Source organism: Camellia sinensis, chromosome 4 (genome assembly GCF_055761805.1).
Source record: "Camellia sinensis isolate YWXY chromosome 4, ASM5576180v1, whole genome shotgun sequence".
Lineage (NCBI taxonomy): Eukaryota > Viridiplantae > Streptophyta > Magnoliopsida > Ericales > Theaceae > Camellia > Camellia sinensis.
This window is the reverse complement of record NC_138964.1, coordinates 190,725,290-190,746,911: the sequence shown is the minus strand read 5'-3', so window position 1 is coordinate 190,746,911 and position 21,622 is coordinate 190,725,290. Positions and strand designations below refer to the sequence as shown.

Below are 21,622 nucleotides of genomic sequence, written 5' to 3'. Positions count from 1 at the left end.
AAACAATTCATAAAATTACTATTTAAAATTTATTGCACCCTTCATTTAATTGTATCATCTTTGATTACATTGTAAGGGGGAGGAGCCATCTCATGGCCTAAAATGGCCATGACTCCCCAATATTTGGAAATTGGAATACACACACACATATATATATACACGAAGATAACCAGAGTGCCTATAGTGACTCCAGTTTTAACCCGTCACTTGTTGTATTCCAGACTTGGGTTTGTGTGGTTTTGAATGTTAATTCATGTCTTGTTTCCCTTGTCTCTCCTTTATTTTGGTTATTGGATTGTAGTTGTGCGTTTGGAACATGTTGGTTGCTTGTTTTTCCAAACATTTGTTGCCCAAATTTTTGCTCCTCCACTCGAGTGGCCATTTTTGCGCCCAAGCGTGCTTTGCAATCTTTGCTCCTCTGCTCGAGCGGCACTTCTTGCGCTCGAGTGGGCCTTGCGAACTCTGAGTACTTTACAGGTCTGCAAAACTACTAGAGAGTGTTTTATACGCTCAAGTGGCATTTATTACGCTCGAGCGGGTGGGCGTTTGAGCTGCCTTTTCTGTGCTCAAGCGTTGGATTGTTGTCTGCAAAACTTCTAGATATGTGTTTCTACGCTTGAGCGACAAATTCTTGCGCTTGAGCGATGAGCGTTCATTGTGTCTTGGCACTCGAGCGGCCTTTCTTGCGCTCGAGCAGAACAACTTATCGTGCTTGACGCTTGAGCGTCAAATCTTCCACTCGAGTGGACTGTGCGTATATTAGATCGCGAGAGTGACATTTTATCACTTTTTCATTCTTCTCTCTCTCTAAAACTTTCCAAAAATGTAGATCTTAACTCTCTCTCTAAAATACCTTCTCTCTCTCTACATTTTCTCTTAGATCTATTGGTCTCTTCGCTCTAGTGTCTTTGGGAAAATGGTAGAGCACCTTGAAAGCATCTTTTTGATCCGATTGGAGTTTGGTTTTGGTATTGTTGAAGTTTTGTCCTTGCTCTATTGATCTTCTAAACTTGAGGTAGAGATTTTCTACACTTTAATATGGTTTTTATCTTAACTATTTGTCGTTGTGTAACAATGGTGGGAATTAGAGATAATGTGAACAAACCTAGGGTTTGAGTGTAAAATGAAAGATAGGTTTTGATAAATAAGGGATAAATGATCTTGGGATTTGAAAATGATCTTGGGATTTGAAAATGATGTTGTATGGGATCAAAATAGTTGATTTTGCTACTTGGTTGATACTTGAGGAAAGATAGGGTTTGCCCTAAAATGATCACAATATTTATTTTGTATAAATAAATGAAATTGATGTTGTAAGTATGAAATTGTACGAGTTTTGAAATAAATAGTGGGTTTGAGTAGATGATACGTCTATCTTTGGAAATGTTAAATAAATTATCTATCTTGAGATTTTATATCTGTTTAGAAATAACTATATTGGGTTATTGATGGAGGATAGTTATGATTGTTGTAGAAATTGCATGAGGATTATGTGAACTAAAACAAATCCATGGTTGGTTATCATTGAATATGATCATGTGCAAATACATTGTATATGTGTGATTGTTTGGGATGAGAAATGTGATGTACTCTATGTATGATTATGTGTTTAAATACATTGTATATGTATGATTGTTTAGGAGGAGAAAGGGGGATGGACTAGGGATGGCAATTTGAACCCGACCCGACGGGGACCCGACCCCCCGACCCCGAATTGAATGGTTTTTTCCCGAAAAATATCCCCGATGGGCCGGGGATGGTATTTAAAAATAAACCCCCGATGATATTCGGGCCGGGGCCGGGGACGGGGATGCATTTTCTAACCCCGCCCCCGCCCCGCCCCCGTTCAGCCCCCGAAATATCATGCATTTATATATATAAATATCATAATACACATTTGGTGGGTCTGGCCTCCCTCTCTCACTCTCACTCTCACTCTCTCACACAACCGTAGCTCCCTTACCGTCACCGCCGGCTCCTCTCGTTCTCACTGGTAGCCCCCTTATCGCTGACTGCTTCTCTCGTTCTCACCACCGACTCCTCATCTCCCTCTCACGGTGCTCCGTCTCTCTCTCTCTCACAGATCTCCTCTCTCTCTTTCTCATACGGATTTCCTCTCTCTCTCTCTCTCTTGTTTTTTGCTTTTATTCTTCAGATCTGGAAAATAATGGAGATAAAGATGAAGATGTTGATGAAGATCTGGTGGTGATGAAAATGATGAAGATGTTTTTTGACCTGTTAGATCTGTTAGAGCTTAGATTTTTTTTTTTTGATGTTGATGATGTATTTTGAGCTCAGATGTTGTTGATGTTGTGTTTTTTTTTTTTTTTTGATGTTGTTGATGTTGTTTTTCAGCTCAAATAACTCGTTTTCTATTGATGTTGTTTTTTTTGGCCGGGGATTTCTGGGGTCGGGGAAACCCGATCCCCGTTAGGGGGCAGGGGTGGGGGCGGTAGTGGGTTTCCCGTCGGGGATCGGGGTCGGGGACGGGGAAATTCCCACTATCGGGGATCGGGAACGGGAGGGCGATCCCCGGCCCCGCCCCGCCCCGCCACGCCACATTGCCATTCCTATGATGGACTCCACTGTTTGGAAAAGAGAAAGAGAATGGACTCCATTATAATTAAGTTGGCTGGAGTGTCCTGGGTGAAAATCCCAAAATTTATACATGGGTGTCAATCCTGCGGATGAAATTTCTGTGAAATGGTAGATTAAAGTGTTTGTGTGTTAATGATGTGATTGTAGAACCATTGAGTTGTAGTCTCATTTGGGTAATTGAGAAATAATGAATTTGGCTCCTGTATTGAAATGAATTGAATAGAAATGGATTAAGATTTGGATTTGGTACCTTATGACTATATAAACTGTAAATGTTTTGTCACAGACATTGTTTATGCATATTGTACTTATACCTTTGTTAAATCTTATATATTGTGTTAGATTATTCCTATTGGGCTGTGGCTTACCCTACTTGGGAACAACATTTTTAGGTAATGATGGCGTGCCTTCACCAAGGCAATAGCATTGGAGGGACTTTTGAGAAGTAAGAGTTTTTTTGTTTTGTTTCACTTTTTATAAAAGCCTATGGCTGAAATTGTATGAGTTAGTCTCATTTTTGTTGAAATCAAGCCAAGGCTTGGAAAAATATAAGTCTATAGGGTATTTATTTATGTTAAACTCTTTTGTACTATTAACTCTATGAAATGAACGAATGTTACACTCTAATTCATGTAGTTATTTATTTATATTTCGATCGAATCTATAGTTATATTTTGGGAGCAACACAGTGCCCCTTTCATTTTCACATTTGTGAGTAAATTGATGAAATTTTTCGTTGGATAACTAGCCTTCCAGTAAAATATTATTTACATATCATTCTTAATATATATATATATATATATATATGTGGAATAGTTATAAAAAAAATCTTAAAGTTTTAGTCTTATAACAAAATAAATTTTTAGTTTTAAGTTTTGTTTATTTAAATAAAATCGATAATTTTTTTTAATTATTAAAGACAATATAAGTATATATAAAAATGTCTAAAATATTATTTTCATTGAGTTTAATGGCTAAAATACCTAGTTTTCTATCAATTTTATTTAACAAAATAAACAAATAATTTAAATTGAAAATAAATCAAAATTTTAGTATTTAAATTGATAAATATAAAAAATTCAAGGTTTATTTTAGGAAAATTTATTAGAAAATTCAATTTCAAGTACTTGTATCCCAATTAGTCCATAAGATATTATTGTGTTTTAATAAGTCATATTATTTAGATATTTGATCCACTAAATCGTAATTATTATATTTAAAATATTTTATGGACAATTTTACCCTTATAATTATTTTTTGAACACTTAACTTGGTGATGTGGACATTTATATTAAATAAATTTGACAGTATGAATATTCACGTTGACACTATGAATGTTCAAATTGATAGTGTGAATATTCATATCATGAAACATTCACATTGTCAATGTGAACATTAATGCGCGTTTCATCTTATTATTATGAGGGATATTTTGATAACTATATCGCCTATATGACTTATTGGAACATAAGAAAATAATTTGGATTAAGTAGAACATAAGTAAGTAAAGATGGATTTATGACTAAATGCCCTTTATTTTATTACCAGACTCAAACTCTGAATATTTATTTATTTATTTATTTGGTAATTTCTTCTATATATATTTTATAGGATGTGTATCTTATGTAGGGTTGTGTAAAATACCACTCAATCTGCACTAATACGTTCGCTAACTTTGGATTAAATTTTAAAATTTATAATTTGCCTTCAAAATCTCTACATTCTGTTATAGTTAATACATATTTTTTTTTCTTAACCTCTAATAAAATATTAAAGTAAAAATGAGCGTATGAGATAATTAAGATGTGAAATTTGTTGTAAAGTAGTGATTATATATATGAAAAATATTATAAAATTAGTTAAAGTTATATACATAAAAAAAATTATATAAATTAATGTTATATATTATGCAAATATTTGATAATGTTAATCAGCTAGCAAATTAAAATCACACCAAACCACGGTTTAGCTATTTATCAATCCAACAATAATTGAGACCCATTTTTTTAGAGACTCCTTCAATTTCCTTTGGATCTCAACCATTAATGTATGTGTGGGATCCACACCATCTATAGTTGAGATCTAAAGAGAATTGTGGGAGGTCTTCAAAAAAAAGAGGTCCCAAACGTTTTTCTTTTATCAATCAATTATTCATGATTTAGTTTATAATCTTACTTTCATACTGTTCAAACTGCATTGAACACCGTAACCTCCTATGTGGTGTTTATAAATTTTCTATTTACAAATCACTTATCAGATCAAAAACAACCCAAAGTGTAGAATTAGCTTGTTTTGGGAAATAAGTTAAAAATTAATTAAAATTTTTTTTTTTGCTTATTTTAAAAGCATATGTAAAAAATAAAAAAATAATATAATTTAAAAAAAAATAAAAAATTTAATTTTTAACCAACTTGCCAAAATAGTCCAAAGAGAAACAGTATGGAAGTCTCAACATCAGATCAGACTCTCTTCCGTGGTAACACTCTGTTCATTGGAAAGATGATGAGTTACTTTGACATGTTGTGAACTTGAGTCGAAAATAAGTGCAAAGGTCCCACTTTCAAAAAAAAGGAAGAGAAAGCCAACGTCTTGAGTTGAAATTAAGCACCCCAACTGGCTCTTCTTCTCATACCCCCAATTTTCCAATCCAATTCAATCCAATCCTTTAGAGAGGGTAAGAGTCATTTACATACACGAATGATCTACTTACAATAAATTTAAAAAAAATAAAATAAAAAAAATTCAACTTTTGCCCCCCTTTTATCTATGCCTTTGTTTGCTTATGTTTCAAGTCGTCTTTCTATCCTTTTCTCTTTCTTCTCTGGAATGTTCATCTGAGTGTTTGTTTCATCGGAAAGAAAAAGAAAATCCCATCGCTTTTTTTCTTTCTGATTTTTATCTGTTTTTTTTATGGACTGATTGTCAGGGGTGATAGAAATCGAGGGTATGTGTCTTCTAATTCTTGATGGTGACTATGCTTTCAAATGATTTGGGCTCTTCAGCTGATCATCTCTGCATAATCTCTAACTGTTTGTGGTAAGTTCCCAACGAATGATCTTACCTGTTTCTTCAGTTAACTAATGATGAATTTTTTCAAAGTTAATCAATTTGGAAATTATTTCATTTGTTTTTGTTTGGTGGGTTGGTGGAGGTTTTGTTTTTCTTTGATGGGATGGTGTAGGTTTTCCATATAATTATGGGTTGTGATTGTTGATAAATATTTTCAACCAACAAACATTAGGCCCCTCATAGTCATATATGTCGCTGGAATATTGTAGAAACAACTTTCCCAAATCTGTATGTGGAATCTGTGATTCTAAAGTGTTTTTATTGAGTTTGTAATTGAGGATGGCAATTGATTGAATCAGAACCCTTTATTGTAAATCTAGAAGAAAAGGGGAGCGCAGTGTACGAGGCTCGGGGTTTAGTTATAGTTCAATTATTGTTATTTTTGCCGGGCTGTGATGAACTGGGTTTGATTAGAATCCACTATTTGTATTTCTCTTTGCTTTCATTTGTGTTCCTGTCTTCTTTATTCTTTAGCTTGGCATGTTCAAGAAAGCTTATGCCATGATATATTGATAGATTTGTGTCTTTGCATCTTTACATATTTTTACATAGACCTCTGGGTGAGCTATTATTACCTATCTTTGTTTAAACTAAATTTCAGATTATTCTAAACAAAACTTATGTCTCATCTCAACAATTGATATTTGAGGAGAATTTCTTTAGTTGATTGTTTTGTTATCTATTCTCACCCTGGAATTTAGATTTAATGGAAGACGAGAGCAAAGTAATGATATTCTTCTTTCTGCATTTGAATTAGTCGGGATAAAGCTTTGTTGGGTTGAGTTAACTTTTTTTTTTTTTTTTCTCCCTCCATTTCGGTTATGGTTTTTTCTTGCCAATATCAATTGAATTGTGTGCAGGGCGAGATTTGCCAGTCCACAAGCAGTTAACATAACACATTATGGGTTGGCTAACCAAGTTTCTGAAAGGCTCCAGCCATAACCATAAAATCTCAGAAGGGCAATATCATGGGAAGTATGAGGAAGAAGGAATTTGGGACGGCCCTTCGCCTGCGGTACTTCTTTTTATTGTTTAACCTTTTTGGCTTGGTCTACCGTTACAATTTCTGATGTTGCTGTTTATTAATACATATCCCAACTAAACGGAACATCTTTCATTTGGTTAGTCTGGTCTGATCTCTGATCGTGCTTGGTGGTAGGATAAAAGTAAGCATGATTTTAATTAATGATGTTGGGGAAATGCTCCAAAGTACCATTGTGCTTTATATATGATTTTCTAGGTTTTTCCCTATATTTTTCTCATGTTAACTTTATGTATTTGGGGAACTTGGATGTAGGCTGCATGGTCGGACTCTGAGAATGAAGATATTGATCGTGCTATTGCAATTTCCCTCTCGGAAGAAGATCAGAAAGGGAAAAAAGTAATTGGTAAGTTAACACTGAATAATCAGGACCTCTGACTTTTAGGCTTAGCTAGTATAGAATCTTTCATATTTCTGCCGTCAATCAGAGGAAAAAGCATCAAGTACTTTCTTTCATATATTATGTGTGAAGTCTAATTTTCTTTATTCTACTGGTTCACTAGATAATGATTCTCATTTGGAGGAAGACGAGCAACTTGCCAAGGCACTTCAAGAAAGTATGAAAATGGATTCTCCACCACGATATGATTATGGAAGTTTGTTTCCACCTTATCCGTACTTCAATCCATCTGGGTACAGGTAAATTGTTCTTCTTTCAATACCGTCTAAAATTTGAAGAGGAAAGTTCCGTTTTGTTCTCAAACCGATTCAAGAAAAGAATATAAGTAAATATATAAATATTGTGGTTTCCTGTCCGTCTGATGCACTATGCTAGCTAAGAATCTGAACTGAAAACACAGGTGGCACACATATTATCCTTTTGTTTTTTCTCCTGTTTGTATTATGTTTCTTCTCATAGATCAATCTGTTATGTTATTTGTGTATTTAATTTATTAGCTACTTGTGCAGAGGCAGGAACATCATTTTCCATTGAAATAAATTTTTTATACTAAGATATCTGCAATTCCACTTTTATCGTCAGGAAATATAACAAGCTTTCAGTTTTGATGAAAGTTTAAACCTTTTCCTTTGTTTTAACTTCTAACTTTTGATTTTAAGTGGCTGGAATTTAGACCAAAGCTAAACTGCATTATGTGTAGCTTCATGTCTCAGTGCTTCACTTGATTGCTGAAGAATGATAGGGCATGATACACAGACTTGGATGTTTCTAACTGTTTTGAGGTTTGGGTGACAGCTCTGCAATAAAAAATGTAGGTTGCGTTTGGTAGAGTTTTGTAAATATGATTTGAGAGTATGAGTTGTATTTTGAGTTTGTGAATTGTGGAATTATGATTTGAATGTAGAAAATTTGTTTGGTTATGGTTTTTGAATAGAGTGTTGAATTGAGTTTTGAAAGTTTGATTTGACATGCGAAGTAATAAAATTTGTTTGGTTATGAGTTTTGGAAAGAGTTTTCAAAACTTAATTCAAATTATTATAACTCATAACAAAATACACTACTTTCACACTATTGAAAATTCTGATAAACACTTATAACCAAACTCTTTTTAAAATTCAATTAAAAAAAATTATTATTAACAAAAAATAACATTAATCAATTTTTTAATTGAAAATACTACAAAGGAAATAATTTTTTTTCAAAATAAATATTCAAAAAATTTAAATCGTAAAAATTTAAATAATTTAAATATTCAAAAAATTTAAATAATTTAAAATGTTAATATTTTAAATTTAAAAACAACTCTATACTCAAATCATAACCAAACACATAAAACAAAACTCAATTAAGAAATTATTTTTAAAACTCATAACCAAAGACATAACTCAAAACTCCATAGTACCTTCACAACTCTACACTCAAATCGTAACCAAATACATAACAAAAAAATTAAAATATTTAAAAATATTTTTATAAAATAGAGTTTGAATTTATTTTTATAAAATATTTTAAAATTTAAAAAATTAAAACCGTAATATTTTAAAATTAAGATATTTAAAAATATTAAAAATATTAAAAAAATAGTAACATATTTAAATATTAAAATATTTAAAATCTTAACAAAATTAAAATATTGATTTGAATTGAGTTTTGAATTATGTGTTTGGTTATGAGTTTTGAAAAGTAATGATTATGTTTTGAATTGAGTTTTGAGAAATGAGCGTAGAATTATGATTTGAAAGCTCCAAACAAACAACACACTCAAATCAATGGGTAGAACTATATTTTCAGATGCTTACCAAACAGAGCCGTAATTTTTAGATTTGAAATCTCTAATATTTTGACTTCTCGAAGCAACAACCTCATGGATCATGAAACGATTTTTAAATAGCAAACACTGTGTTTGAGTTTTATCTTCTAAAGGGAATAAAACATATTTTACCATGTGCATGAGTATAGGCAAATGCTAAAGGCAATAAGTGCAAAATTCTTCGGATTTAGCATAATACTTTTTTTTTGGGGGTGCAAAATGAGATCATTCTTTTGAGCGTTCTATTACATTTTTCAAAGAGTAAATGATTGTTGGAAATGCAAACAAAATGAACGATCTAATTCATAGAAAACAAAACAAGGAAAACCATTGGTATTAAAATGCTAAGGTGTTGTTAATTTCAAACCAATTTATGAAATAATTGAATGACTATTATTTAATATGTTAAAATTAGTAGAATTTGCACTTGCTGAGCTCTAATTATGGGTGGGGACATCCTTAAGAAAGATTTTGAAGCATTCCTATGCCCTTGACAAAATGGACTCACAAACCAGCCTTATTGACATCGTGGAATTCATATGGATCATTTGCACACATCAATTCCTGTTTTGAAGTTAAAGTTTCCTTCTACAATTCATGGACATCATGGGAAGCCTGACCTTTGTTATTTAAACAACGTTTGATTGTAGGATCTGTGCCGGTTGCAATGCTGAAATTGGTCATGGACGATTTCTGAGTTGCATGGGAGGTGTTTGGCATCCAGAATGTTTCTGTTGTAATGCTTGCAATCTACCCATTTCTGATTATGAGGTCCAAATCTAGTTCATAGTCTATTCTTTGATGCTTGTTTGGAATTGAGTTAATTGGCTAACAGTGTATTTGAATCTAGACTGAGAATTTTCACTGTTCCTTTTTACAGTTTTCTATGTCTGAGAATCGCCCTTACCACAAATCCTGCTATAAGGAGAAGCATCACCCAAGATGCGATGTTTGCAATAACTTTGTAAGTGTCTACCACAATTACTTTATATTGCATTATTTATTTTTAGTTAACGCATGTTAATTTAAGGTCCAATGCACTATAGTCTATACCATTTCATGTATTTTATGTTTTCTATTTACTTTATAGATCTAGATGGTGGTAGTGTTTGTTGGTTTTGATTCCCATATCTTTCTCTTTGTTTTATAACTGAATAGTGTGCCCTTGCTTAATTATCACAAACTTGACTAGAAAAATAAATATCTGGGATACTATAAATAGTTGACTGAAATGCTCTAGTGACATCTCCAAATTCACATTTCTGACTTAACAATGTTTCATGGGCTGTCTGGAGGAAAACATAAAATTTCTCAAAAAATTTAGGTAGCGTTTGATAGGGTTTTAGAATTATGATTTGAGAATAGAGTTTTATTTTTAGTTTGTGAGTTTTAGAATTATGATTTGAATAGAGAAAATTTGTTTGGTTATGAGTTTTGAAAAGAGTTTTGAATTGAGTGTTGAATTTTTTAAATGAGTTTTAAAATAAGAAAAATTGTTTGATTATGAGTTTTAAAAAGGGTTTTCAAAATTAATTTAAAAACTTGTAACTCATAAACAAACAAACAACTCAAAACTCTATTGAAAATTCTATTCAAAACTCATAACCAAACTTTTTTTAAAATTCAATTCTAAAAAATAACTATTGAAAAAATTTATTTAATTTTTTTTTTTTTTTTTTTTTTTTTTCACATAACCGCTGCAAAAAAAAAAAAAACCACTGTTCTGGACGTCCGGGAGGATGACCGGATACACCAAAAAATTCAAAAACTGTCCGGGAGGATGTCTGAGCGGACAACCGGATAGACCAAATTTCGAAATTCAAAATTCAAGTACTCTATCTGCCACCCATATTCTAAAAAGAGTTTTCAAACGTGGGTGTAGAAATAACTTTTGAGAATTATATCCAAACACAACACTTAAATATGGGTGTGAAATCATGATTACAACTCTACACCAAACACAGCCTTAGATTTGCAAGAAATTAGCAGGTCCACCATTTGACATCTTCCATGATTTTACGTATTATCATCTAACAGAAATAACTAAGGTGGAAAAACAGTGTTTGGAAATATAATTTTGAGTATGTACTTCTCTGCAACACTTGGAACCTAAGTAACACAAACAGAGACACAGACATTAGCAGGTCCACCATTTGACATCTTCCATGATTTTAGGTATTATCATCTAACAGAAATAACTAAGGTGGAAAAACAGTGTTTGGAAATATGATTTTGAGTATACACTTCTCTTCTCTGCAACACTTGGAACCTAAGTAACACAAATAGAGACACAGACATACCGAAACTTTCTGAAGCTTTATCTTGGTGTCATAATATTTCACATCCTTTTTGGTGTATGTGCTTGTTGGGTCATTTGATTTTTGATGGGCTCTCGCAATCTAACTTTGAAATTTTGAGATGTTGACGTGCATGACTGTTGTTGTGATTGTACGACTCTAGGTAGGAATTTCTTGTACAAATTGTCATGGTGATTTCCGTTGATACTTTGAATGCTAAGGAGTCACATTTCAGCATAATGACTGTTGTTGAAATGAAGTAACTACTTATTTGATGAGGCAGTAAATCTTGAGTTCTTCAGATGTTTATGAGATTCTGTGCTTTGTACTTGTTCATGTTATTTTCGGCAATTATTGAAATATCCCAAAAACAAAGTTTTCTTCATTTGTTCTTGGCCTATGTTACCTGGAACGTGGATCGTTTTGGCATGTGGAACGAGAACAAAAATGTGGCACATCACATGTTTTAAAATGTAGTATGATAAAGGTAGATTAGTATGGATTACACTACAAAAATTTAAGGTAGTTCTGAAGTAATTTTCTTTTAATAGTTAGGCATCCAATAGAATGTATTTTTAATTCCAAAATCATGTAGCAACACATTTCTGTGAGCATTATAACCCATTTTTTACATTTTATCATGTCAAAATGTTACTCACCTTAAAGTTTAGTACGTTATATTTGATTTTCTTTTTCTCTCCTATGGAAACATTTTGGGAAATATATTGGATTTTGGGGTCACTTCGGATTACTAAATTTATTGTTTTGGAATGAAAGTGACATTTTTAGAAATGTGCATTCCAAAATGTAGTTCGCTAGATGTTAGCATTTTTTGGTAACATATGACACTAAACCATATGGTGCCCTGGGAATCTTGCTTTACCTTTTTGTCCAGATCCCAACAAACACAGCCGGTCTCATTGAGTACAGAGCACATCCTTTCTGGCTACAAAAATACTGCCCCTCGCATGAACGTGACGGAACTCCTCGGTGTTGTAGCTGTGAAAGAATGGAGGTCAGTTGGGGGGAAAATAAAATTAAAGTAAAAACTAGGAAAGCAAAAGAATATCATTATCACTGATCCAAGGAAACTCCTATTGTTGCTTGCCAAAAGCATGCAAGGCTTTCTATTTTCTGAACGTTTTATAAACAATTTTCCTTTATATGCAGCCAACTGACACGAGCTATTTGTTGCTCGATGATGGTCGGAAGCTGTGTTTGGAGTGCCTCGACTCTTCAATTATGGATACACACGAATGCCAACCTCTTTACCTTGAAATTCAAGACTTCTATGAAGGTTTGAATATGAAAGTCGAGCAGCAAGTTCCATTACTCTTGGTTGAGAGGCAGGCTCTAAATGAAGCCATGGAAGGAGAGAAAAATGTGAGGCTAATGCATTGAGATTATTGTATTTTAAATATTTTCCACAAGTGTAATTATGAGCTAATTTCATTTTTTATTTTTTATTTTTATTTTTGTTGTCGGTAGGGTCATCATCACTTGCCTGAAACGAGAGGACTTTGCCTGTCAGAAGAACAAACTGTCAGCACGGTATGAAATTCATATTTTGACATCTGATCTTTAAACTATGAGGATATATGTTGAAATTGAATGTATAAAGAGAAATAGAGAATTGTATTATTGATGTAATATTGATTGATATCTTGATATGTTACAATGATTCCTATATATAGAAGAGTAGGTGGTAGTAGGTGGTAGGTGGAGTAGGTGAAGTGGAGGTGGTAGTGGTGTAGTGGGTTAGGTTTAGTGGAGTAGGTGAGGTGGTAGTGGTGTAGTGGGTTAGGTTTAGTGGAGTAGGTGAAGTGGAGGTGATAGTGGTGTAGTGGGTTAGGTTTAGTGGAGTAGGTGAGGTGTAGGTGGTGGTAGGTGATGGTAAATTGGTGGTAGGTGATGGTAAATTCTAACAGCCCCCCGCAAACTCAAGGAGGATAGAAACTAACCAACTTGAGTTTGAAGAGAGGAACAAAACAAGAAAATACATAAAAATAAAAAAGGATAGGAGACACTGTATGGTCGTGTCAGACCATTGGTGAAGACACTGAATGGTGGTGTCATAATGTTGTAGAGGACACTGTATGGGGGTGTCATAACGTTGTAGAGGACACTGTATGGTGGTGTCATAACGGTGTAGAGGACACTGTATGGGGGTGTCATAACGTTGTAGAGGACACTGTATGGTGGTGTCATAACGGTGTAGAGGACACTGGATGACGGTGTCAGTTTACAGAGTCTTGTCGGACCCTTAAAAAGTCGCACCCTCAAAAGGTGTGCCCAATCTTTCAAAAGGCGTGCCATCAAAAGGCGTGTCCAATCCATAAAAAGACGTGCCATCAAAATGCGTGCCCAATCTATAAAAAGGCGTGCCATCAAAAGTTGCGCCCTCAAAAGGCGCGCCCACTTCATCAAAAGTCGTGCCCGACAGAAAGCGTCGAGCCATCAAAAGGTGAGCCGGAGACGCGGCGAGGCACGTGAGCGACAGAGCGGCGTGTCGGCCGCGTCGTCTGTGTCAATATAAACCAATGCGGAGGCGGAGGAAACCAAACCAGACTGAAACCTCTGAACTTGTTATTCTGAAACAATCTGTAAATACTCTGTATCCAACCCTTCTCGGAAACACTCAGCAACCCAAAAAACATGGCCTCTTCTTCCCGTTCAGCTACCCAGAATATGGCCTCTTCATCCCGAGGTCTACTCACTCTCTTTCCCGACCTCAATGAGTCAACAAGAGAGAGAACTGGTGCGGTGGCCAGTGAACCTCAACCAAACACCTCTGTGTTTGCTCCGTTGAACTTTCCGATGCGGTCGGTGGAGCAAAAAATGGCGGTGCAAACTGATATTGAGGCCAATCAGTATACTCTGAAGTCATGTGTGGAAACCATGACTGCGGTCACAAACTTGTCGCACCGGCTGCAAAGCAGGACAAATGAGGTGCAACAGTTAAACTCCCAGCTGGCTCTGCTCCAACGCATGTATAATGATGCGCGAGTAGAGATAAGTGTGCTAAAGGCAGAAAACAAGGAGCTGAAGCGGAAGGCCACCGTGATGTTCCGATTTGGAGGTCCACCATATGCTGTAGTGGAGGAGCAGGGAGGAGTGATCGTGCCCAGTGGAGTGGGAAACACGGAGGCAACACCGTCAAGGACCGCCCAGGACGGAGGCAAGAAGAAAAGACCGGCGGAATAGGCGAAGAAGTGAGGTCGGTGGGTGGCCCTCGGCAGAAAAGAAAACAAATCTTTGGGTGTTTTTTTTTTTTTTTGTTTTTTTTTTTTGTGTGTAAAATTGTGATCGGGGTTGATCCCTGAGATGAATAAAATATGGTTTGGTGTGCAAAGCTATATTTTTTTTTTATTTTTATTTTTTTAATTGTGAAAAATGGAACACAAAAAAAGGTAAGATAAATAAATAAAAATTCTATTTTGTGGTGAGGGAGTCGGTGAGGGAGGTGCAAAAGGTGATTAAAAGAAATAAATAAAGAAAGAGTGTGATGATGGATATGGGTATAGATGTAATAAAGGAATGAAAAGAAAGAAATAAATAAAGAAAGAAAAGAAAAAAAGAAAATGGGTTTGTGAATCTGTGCAATATGTTATAATAAACATATATATATATATATAGATATATATTAAAATAAAAGAAAGTTGAGTGGGTTGATTTAAAAAAAGGATTGTGGGTTTGAAAGTGGAAAATAAAGAAAAGAAAAGAAAGGGGATCATGTGGTGAAAGAAAAAGGAGCTGTGGGTTTAAAAAAGTAAAGTGAGAGAGAGGAATTTCGTTGCAAGTTTTCTGACTCTTCTCAAAAACAACACAGCAGTGTTAAACTCCACAAATGCCTTCTCTGGATCTTGATTCCTCAGAAAATTCTTTCCAGATTTCAAATGGGAAATCAATTCATGCTTCCTTGGATCAACAATTACTTCATTTTCTTGTATTCTACCACTAGCAGGAGCATAACTCAGAGTGGGGGCATAAGACTCGATCTTTGCTTGCCTTCTTAGTGCTGCATTGATCTGGCGCAACTGCTCATTCAGCCGTTCCAATTCTCCTCTCCTGTGTCTTGCAAGCAATCCTCCAACTGTGGCCCCTACAAGGGCTACAAATAGCAGTAAGGGCATGTCGAAAGCAGATCTATCAGCCTCACATGTTTCTGCCAGAGCTTCAAAAGGCATACGCAACATCAAGGCATTAGTGACAATAAGTGCCACGGCTGGGGATCTTACAGGAACCATCACCTGAGCAACTAAGTCTTCCAGAGTGGTGTCATAATCTACTTGTGTATGGACAGTATCACAAGTTCCTTCTGATACAGAGGTGTTGACATCATTTACTCCTGTAAGCATAGATCGACTGCCTAGCAGTGGCAAAGACATGGAGTTTGAGAGGAATTTGGCCGGAGGAAGATGAGCGGCGGTGAAATACGGCGGCGGAGTGAGGGCGTGTAGAAAACTTTAGCGGAATTTGGTTGAGGTCCGGCGGACGGCTAAGGTGAGGTTGCCGCCCGCCGGTGAAGCGAAAATATTAGGTTCTAAACCTGCTCTGATACCATGTTGAAATTGAATGTATAAAGAGAAATAGAGAATTGTATTATTGATGTAATATTGATTGATATCTTGATATGTTACAATGATTCCTATATATAGAAGAGTAGGTGGTAGTAGGTGGTAGGTGGAGTAGGTGAAGTGGAGGTGGTAGTGGTGTAGTGGGTTAGGTTTAGTGGAGTAGGTGAGGTGGTAGTGGTGTAGTGGGTTAGGTTTAGTGGAGTAGGTGAAGTGGAGGTGATAGTGGTGTAGTGGGTTAGGTTTAGTGGAGTAGGTGAGGTGTAGGTGGTGGTAGGTGATGGTAAATTGGTGGTAGGTGATGGTAAATTCTAACAATATAACTTTATGAAGATGTTTGTTCATTAAATTTAGAATGTATACTTATTTCATAAAACTATTAGATTTTAAGGAGGCCAAGGATTGGGGGCTCTCGGATTATAGACATGTTTACAGAGCCTTATAGGCTAACTCGTCGATGTGAAGTGACAGCTATCCTCATTTTGTATGGTCTCCCTAGGTAATAACTTTCTAATTTCTCTATTATCTGTTGTTTTAATTATTGCTTGAGTTTTGATTCATGCTACTGAAAACCTCTATATAAATTCAGGTTGTTGACTGGCTCAATCCTAGCGCATGAGATGATGCACGCATGGCTCCGGCTCAAAGGTGCTTTTTCTGATCTGTGACAAATATTTCCTACTAGCTTTTTTAACATGCTGAGCCGAAAAATAACTATTGGGGGTGCTTTGCAGGCAAGGAACACAATTTAGTTTATTTTTCATCAAAATGGAGAAACGTTTCTATTTCCTAGGAAACTGAAATGAAATATTAATGGAATACTGAACATACTGAAACAATGAATTATTTTGACATCTATTAAGTATATTTAACTATGCTCAAAAAAATAGTATTAAATTTATTAGAAAATTTGAGAAACTATATATGAGAAGAGGGGAGATACAGATGAGAAGTTGAACAAGCATGATTAAGTCACTTATCTATACTACTACTAGAATTTTGCATTTTTAAAAATATTTTTTTCTTAAAATGGCAAATCTCTTCCCCAACCAAGCCTTTTTTTAAACAATTTGTTTGTGAGCTTAAAATATTCATTGAGCTCAACATGTTCAATTATTTAAAATGGTTTGTATTTGTATGCGTTGAAGTTTTTGTTTTCAAAAATTTTCATATGTTTTCAAATTTTTATTTCATTTCCCTTGCATTTCCGAATGTTTCCATTTCCAAGGTAATCGAAACAATGCACCAAAATGAAATTTCGATTCTTGTTTGCAGGTTACCGCAATCTAAGTCCTGACGTTGAAGAAGGTATCTGCCAAGTGTTAGCTCACATGTGGTTGGATTCTGAAATTATGGCCGGTTCTGGGCCTTCTGGCAGTAATACTGCTTCAACTTCATCCTCCTCTTCCTCCTCCTCATCTTCCTCTAGTTCCTCCTCGTCAAAGAAGGGCAAACGCTCTGAATTCGAGAAGAAACTCGGTGCCTTTTTCAAACACCAGATAGAGTCAGATACTTCAGCAGCTTATGGAGATGGGTTCAGAGCAGGCGATCAAGCAGTGCTCAACTACGGCCTCAGGAGGACTCTTGACCATATCCGGTTGACTGGAAGCTTTCCTGTCTGAATCGAGTAACGCTCTGCTCGGTCTCATCTTGATTTCCCCTCTTAGATAATAACCTTGGACTGTCATTTAGATCTATAGACACGAAAGCATGCATGGAACATAATATCACAGTACTAAATAAGCAAAAAGATGCCTTGAATTCTACTTGGAAATTGTGTAGTTCCATAAAACATTGGACTGGACACCACATATTTTCATACTTGTTGATATATAGAAGAAAAAGAAAGAATGAATACAGTCACCATGTATTTTGTGTGTAACACTTCCATCTCTACTCTTAATTTTATAGTTTGTTTGAGCTGTGAACAATTTTTTTCTTGTTTTGATACATTAATGGGTATGTTTGGATCTTCAATTCAATTAGTGGGGATGAAAAAAATAAGAAAGAAAAATAGAAAAATTATAGTTGCTATTTTGTTTATCTTTTTCTTTTACAAATCTAATATTCACACACGGTTTAAAGGGAGCTTTTTCATTATTGTTTTGAAGACTTGGCTATTTCTGAAGACATGAATTGATGATGGAAGGACACATAAATGGCCTGCTCATCCACACTTCACAAATGTTTTTTCAAATTTTAGTTCCTTTAAGGCAAGGGTTTTTTTTTTTTTTTAAATATTTTTTTAAAGACAATGGAAGTAGAGAATATAAGCCGCTACCTCTCTTAAATATGCCCACAAAGATTTTTATTTTTTGGTAGTTTGGACTTGCAAATACAACTCACATATCGGTGATAAATATTTTATTAAAAAAATGACGGAAAAAAATTACTCACGAAAAGAAATCTTTCATTAAAAATGAAGGAGAAAAGTCATCACAAAAAAAAAAAAAAAAAAAAAAAGAGAGTCAAACCATTAATTTTTTAATAAAGTATAATATTTCGTGCTTATTAGATTTCTTTGATTCTTTAACCGTAGTGTGTTAAAATTTGTTGATGACACTTTGTGTTATATAATTTTTAAAAAAAAATGCATCTTGCCCTCATAAAATTAAAAGTTGTAATATGTATCTTCAATTCTTACAAAATCGTAATGTTCCCCAATGATGTCTACATATCACCTATATTTCTATACATGTGCTATACATTCACTAATTTACGAAATTGTAATGTTTCCAAATGATGTCTACATATCACCTATATTTCTATACATGTGCTATACATATACTAATTTATAAAATTGTAATGTTTCCCAATGATGTTTATATATTAGGGGTGAGTAGCGGATATATCGATTTGTCCAAACTGACCGAACTGAATTGATCCGCTACATTTTGAACGACTGCGTGATGATGAGCGGATGGTTGCGGATTAATTTTTTTTCCAATCCGCCTAATTTTGGAAGGATGGCGGATTTGGGGTTTCTTTGACCGCAACCGAATCGCCAAACCGCGAACACCCATAGTAATTTGTAAGACTTTGCATTTTTAATTTTTTTAGATATTCTGTTTATGTTTTCAATTAAAAAAGAGTTTAAATATTCTGTTGAAAAAAAGTTTTCAACTTGTATATATTTTTTGAATTGAAAAAATAAATGTATTATTTATCTATATTTTTTGATTTTCAAATCTAACTCTAAAAATAATAAATAAAAAATATGATATATGCTGGTTGGTTTTTGTTTTCAAAAACAGATATAAATATAATAATACAGAGGCATACAATCTCTATTAATGCTCTATTCATGATTTTGGTGGTTTGAATTATTTTTATATTTTAAAAATTACAAATTGTAATACTTTATGTGGATGTGGCATGCAGTAATTGTAATATTCTAAAGTTTCAAATTTTCTAAGGCATGCAGTGATTATAATATTCTAAAATTTCAAATTTTCTTTTTTTGAATGAGCTATGCAGTGATTGTAATACTTTTTTAAGTCATTGATTGTAATATTTTTTTTTTAAGGAAGTGCACAAGTTAAATTATGTTGAAAATTTATAAAATTTTAAAACGCCAAACCGATTTGCATCCATCCTCAAATTTGCTCAATCTACATTCGCCAGATTGGCGGAGATTGATTTTCTCCAATCCACTAATCTGATGAACAAATAATAAATTGAAGATTCCGTGACCACAACCGATACACGTCCACCTTTACTACATATCACCTGTATTTCTATACATGTGCTATGCATATACTAATTTGAAAGGTCAAAACATGAGAAATCCACAAAATTGTGATTTCTTGATTTATTTTTTACTTTTATAATTTGGATTTCAATTTGTTAGATTATTCTTGTTTTTCCCTTTCAAGTTAACACATGCATAATACATTTGTACACTTAATATGAAAAAATTAACTGCGTGAAGTGTAATTTTTAATTTTCAAAAAATAAAATTGTAAATGCAACAGGCTATTAACTAAAAAAAAATTAAGGCAAATTATACTGATTTTTGTTTTTAAAAGATTGAAGAAAATACAACAAATTATACAATTTTGATATAATTATATCGAGATCTCTTTATGTGTGAATGGAATTTATTTTAAAATGTGGTCTTTGCTACATTAAATTAAACAACTTTGTTACATTATCATTAATTTTTCTATCAACTGCTTATACCTTATTTGTATATTTATTTATTTTTTAAGAAGGTAACTACTTATACTCTTATTTATTTTTATTTGTTTATTTTTTTTTAAAAAGGTAACTACTCATACTTAGGGTTTGTTTGGCATCACCTATGGTAACACATTTTATTTTATTTTTTTAATCTTTTTTGAGTCTCATGATTTTTCTATTTTTTTGAACGTCTTTTTATAAAAAGTTAAAAAATATATTTATTTAGATCAATCCAAACAACCCTCTAATTAGTAAATTACAAATATACCCCTGTTGTTTGCTTAAAATATAGATTAGCCCCTGTGGTTTGAAAAATTAAAAATACCCCCCTTATTAGAATTTTTTATTTAATAGAATTAATTGAAAAAATAAAATTCATAATTGCTCTCCTATATAATAATAAAATTACCTAAATTATCAATTGAAACATATTTTTAACATCATTAAAAACTATTAATTGACTTAGTGATTTATTAATAAAATGGATAATTTGTTATGAAATTAAAAATCTCAGGGAATAAAATATAATTTTCAAAATCATAGGGGCGATTCGTATTTTAATAAAATCTCAAGGGGTGTATTTATAATTTACCCGTAAAAATATTAGTAATCTAATAAGGATCTCTGTCATTTTCCTAAATTTAAATCTAAATCTAAATTAGGTTTCGTTTGGAAAGTTAGCTGATTTTTTAGCTTTTTTGACTATTTTAACTTAGGACTAAAAAGTTTAGTTTAAGAAGGGTTTTCAGTTTTTTTGATTTTTTTGATTTTTTGTGAGAGAAAGAATGTAATTATTATAGATTAAATGTAATATTTTATCTTATCAGATTAAAAAACCTATTTTATTTTTTATACCTATTTTAACCAAAAAAAAAACTTCAAACCTAACCTCCCAAACATAGGCTTAGAGGTTTTCTTTTTTTAACAAATTTTCCAGCTACGTTTTTTTCCTCTCATTTTTTTTTCCCATTTACATATGCTGATGTGGTGTAAAGTTAGCCTAATGTTTGGAAAGTGGGTTGATTTTTTAACTTTTTAATTTTTTTAATTATTTTATTCGGGAATAAAAAGTTTGGTTTTAGAAGGACTTTTGACTTTTTTAATTTTTTTGTGAGAAAATAAATGTAATAATTATAGATTAGATGTGATGTTTTGTCTTATTAAGTTAAAAAATTTATTTTGTTTTTTGTGACTATTTTAGTCAAAAAAATCTTCAAACCCTACTTCCCAAACATAGGCTAACTGTACACCTTCCTTCGGATATCACTGTCCTTCATATTTCTTTATATGCTATTTTATCGATCTCATTTTGAGTTTATAATAATAATAATTTCAATTGTGTATTTTATAAATTTTATTATAAAAGTTATTTGCACAAAAAAATTAACTTCATCGAATATTACTAGATACGTAAATAAATTATATTTTATTTTTTAAAATGTACAACAACTATGAATTGAAACTTAAACTATCGACTTTTATAAAATAAAATATGATTTTTCATCTATTAATCGATATCTAATGAAATTAATTTTTTATGCAAACTATTTTTATTATAAAATTTATAAAATAAACTATTTAAATTATCATAACAAGCCCGAAATGAGACCATAAAGTAGAATAATGTGAAATATGAAAAATAGTGACAAA

General features: G+C 33.2%; 1 protein-coding gene and 1 pseudogene across 6 annotated transcripts; one reads left to right on the top strand and one right to left on the bottom strand.

Moving 5' to 3' along the window:
* Window positions 1–5,123: 5,123 nt before the first annotated feature.
* On the top strand, window positions 5,124–17,721 carry LOC114294897 (protein DA1-related 1). Of its 5 annotated transcripts, XM_028239090.2 has the most exons (13): window positions 5,124–5,272; window positions 5,525–5,634; window positions 6,528–6,682; window positions 6,965–7,055; window positions 7,213–7,348; window positions 9,570–9,690; window positions 9,800–9,883; window positions 12,112–12,231; window positions 12,387–12,599; window positions 12,705–12,767; window positions 16,174–16,289; window positions 16,380–16,438; window positions 17,066–17,721. In XM_028239090.2, exons 3-13 carry the CDS (start codon window positions 6,569–6,571, stop codon window positions 17,410–17,412), a joined length of 1,464 nt encoding a protein of 487 aa, XP_028094891.2. In that variant the 5' UTR covers window positions 5,124–5,272; window positions 5,525–5,634; window positions 6,528–6,568; the 3' UTR covers window positions 17,413–17,721. The 5 variants fall into 5 exon arrangements, with proteins under 5 accessions (XP_028094891.2, XP_082723337.1, XP_028094895.2 ...); XM_082867211.1 differs by lacking the exon at window positions 12,112–12,231 and having other exon boundaries at window positions 5,129–5,272; XM_028239093.2 differs by lacking the exons at window positions 5,124–5,272; window positions 5,525–5,634 and adding an exon at window positions 5,738–6,093.
* On the bottom strand, window positions 14,575–16,057 carry LOC145789793 (protein FLUORESCENT IN BLUE LIGHT, chloroplastic pseudogene; annotated as a pseudogene). The gene has a single exon (XR_014328129.1). The product of XR_014328129.1 is annotated as a protein FLUORESCENT IN BLUE LIGHT, chloroplastic pseudogene (transcript).
* Window positions 17,722–21,622: the final 3,901 nt, after the last annotated feature.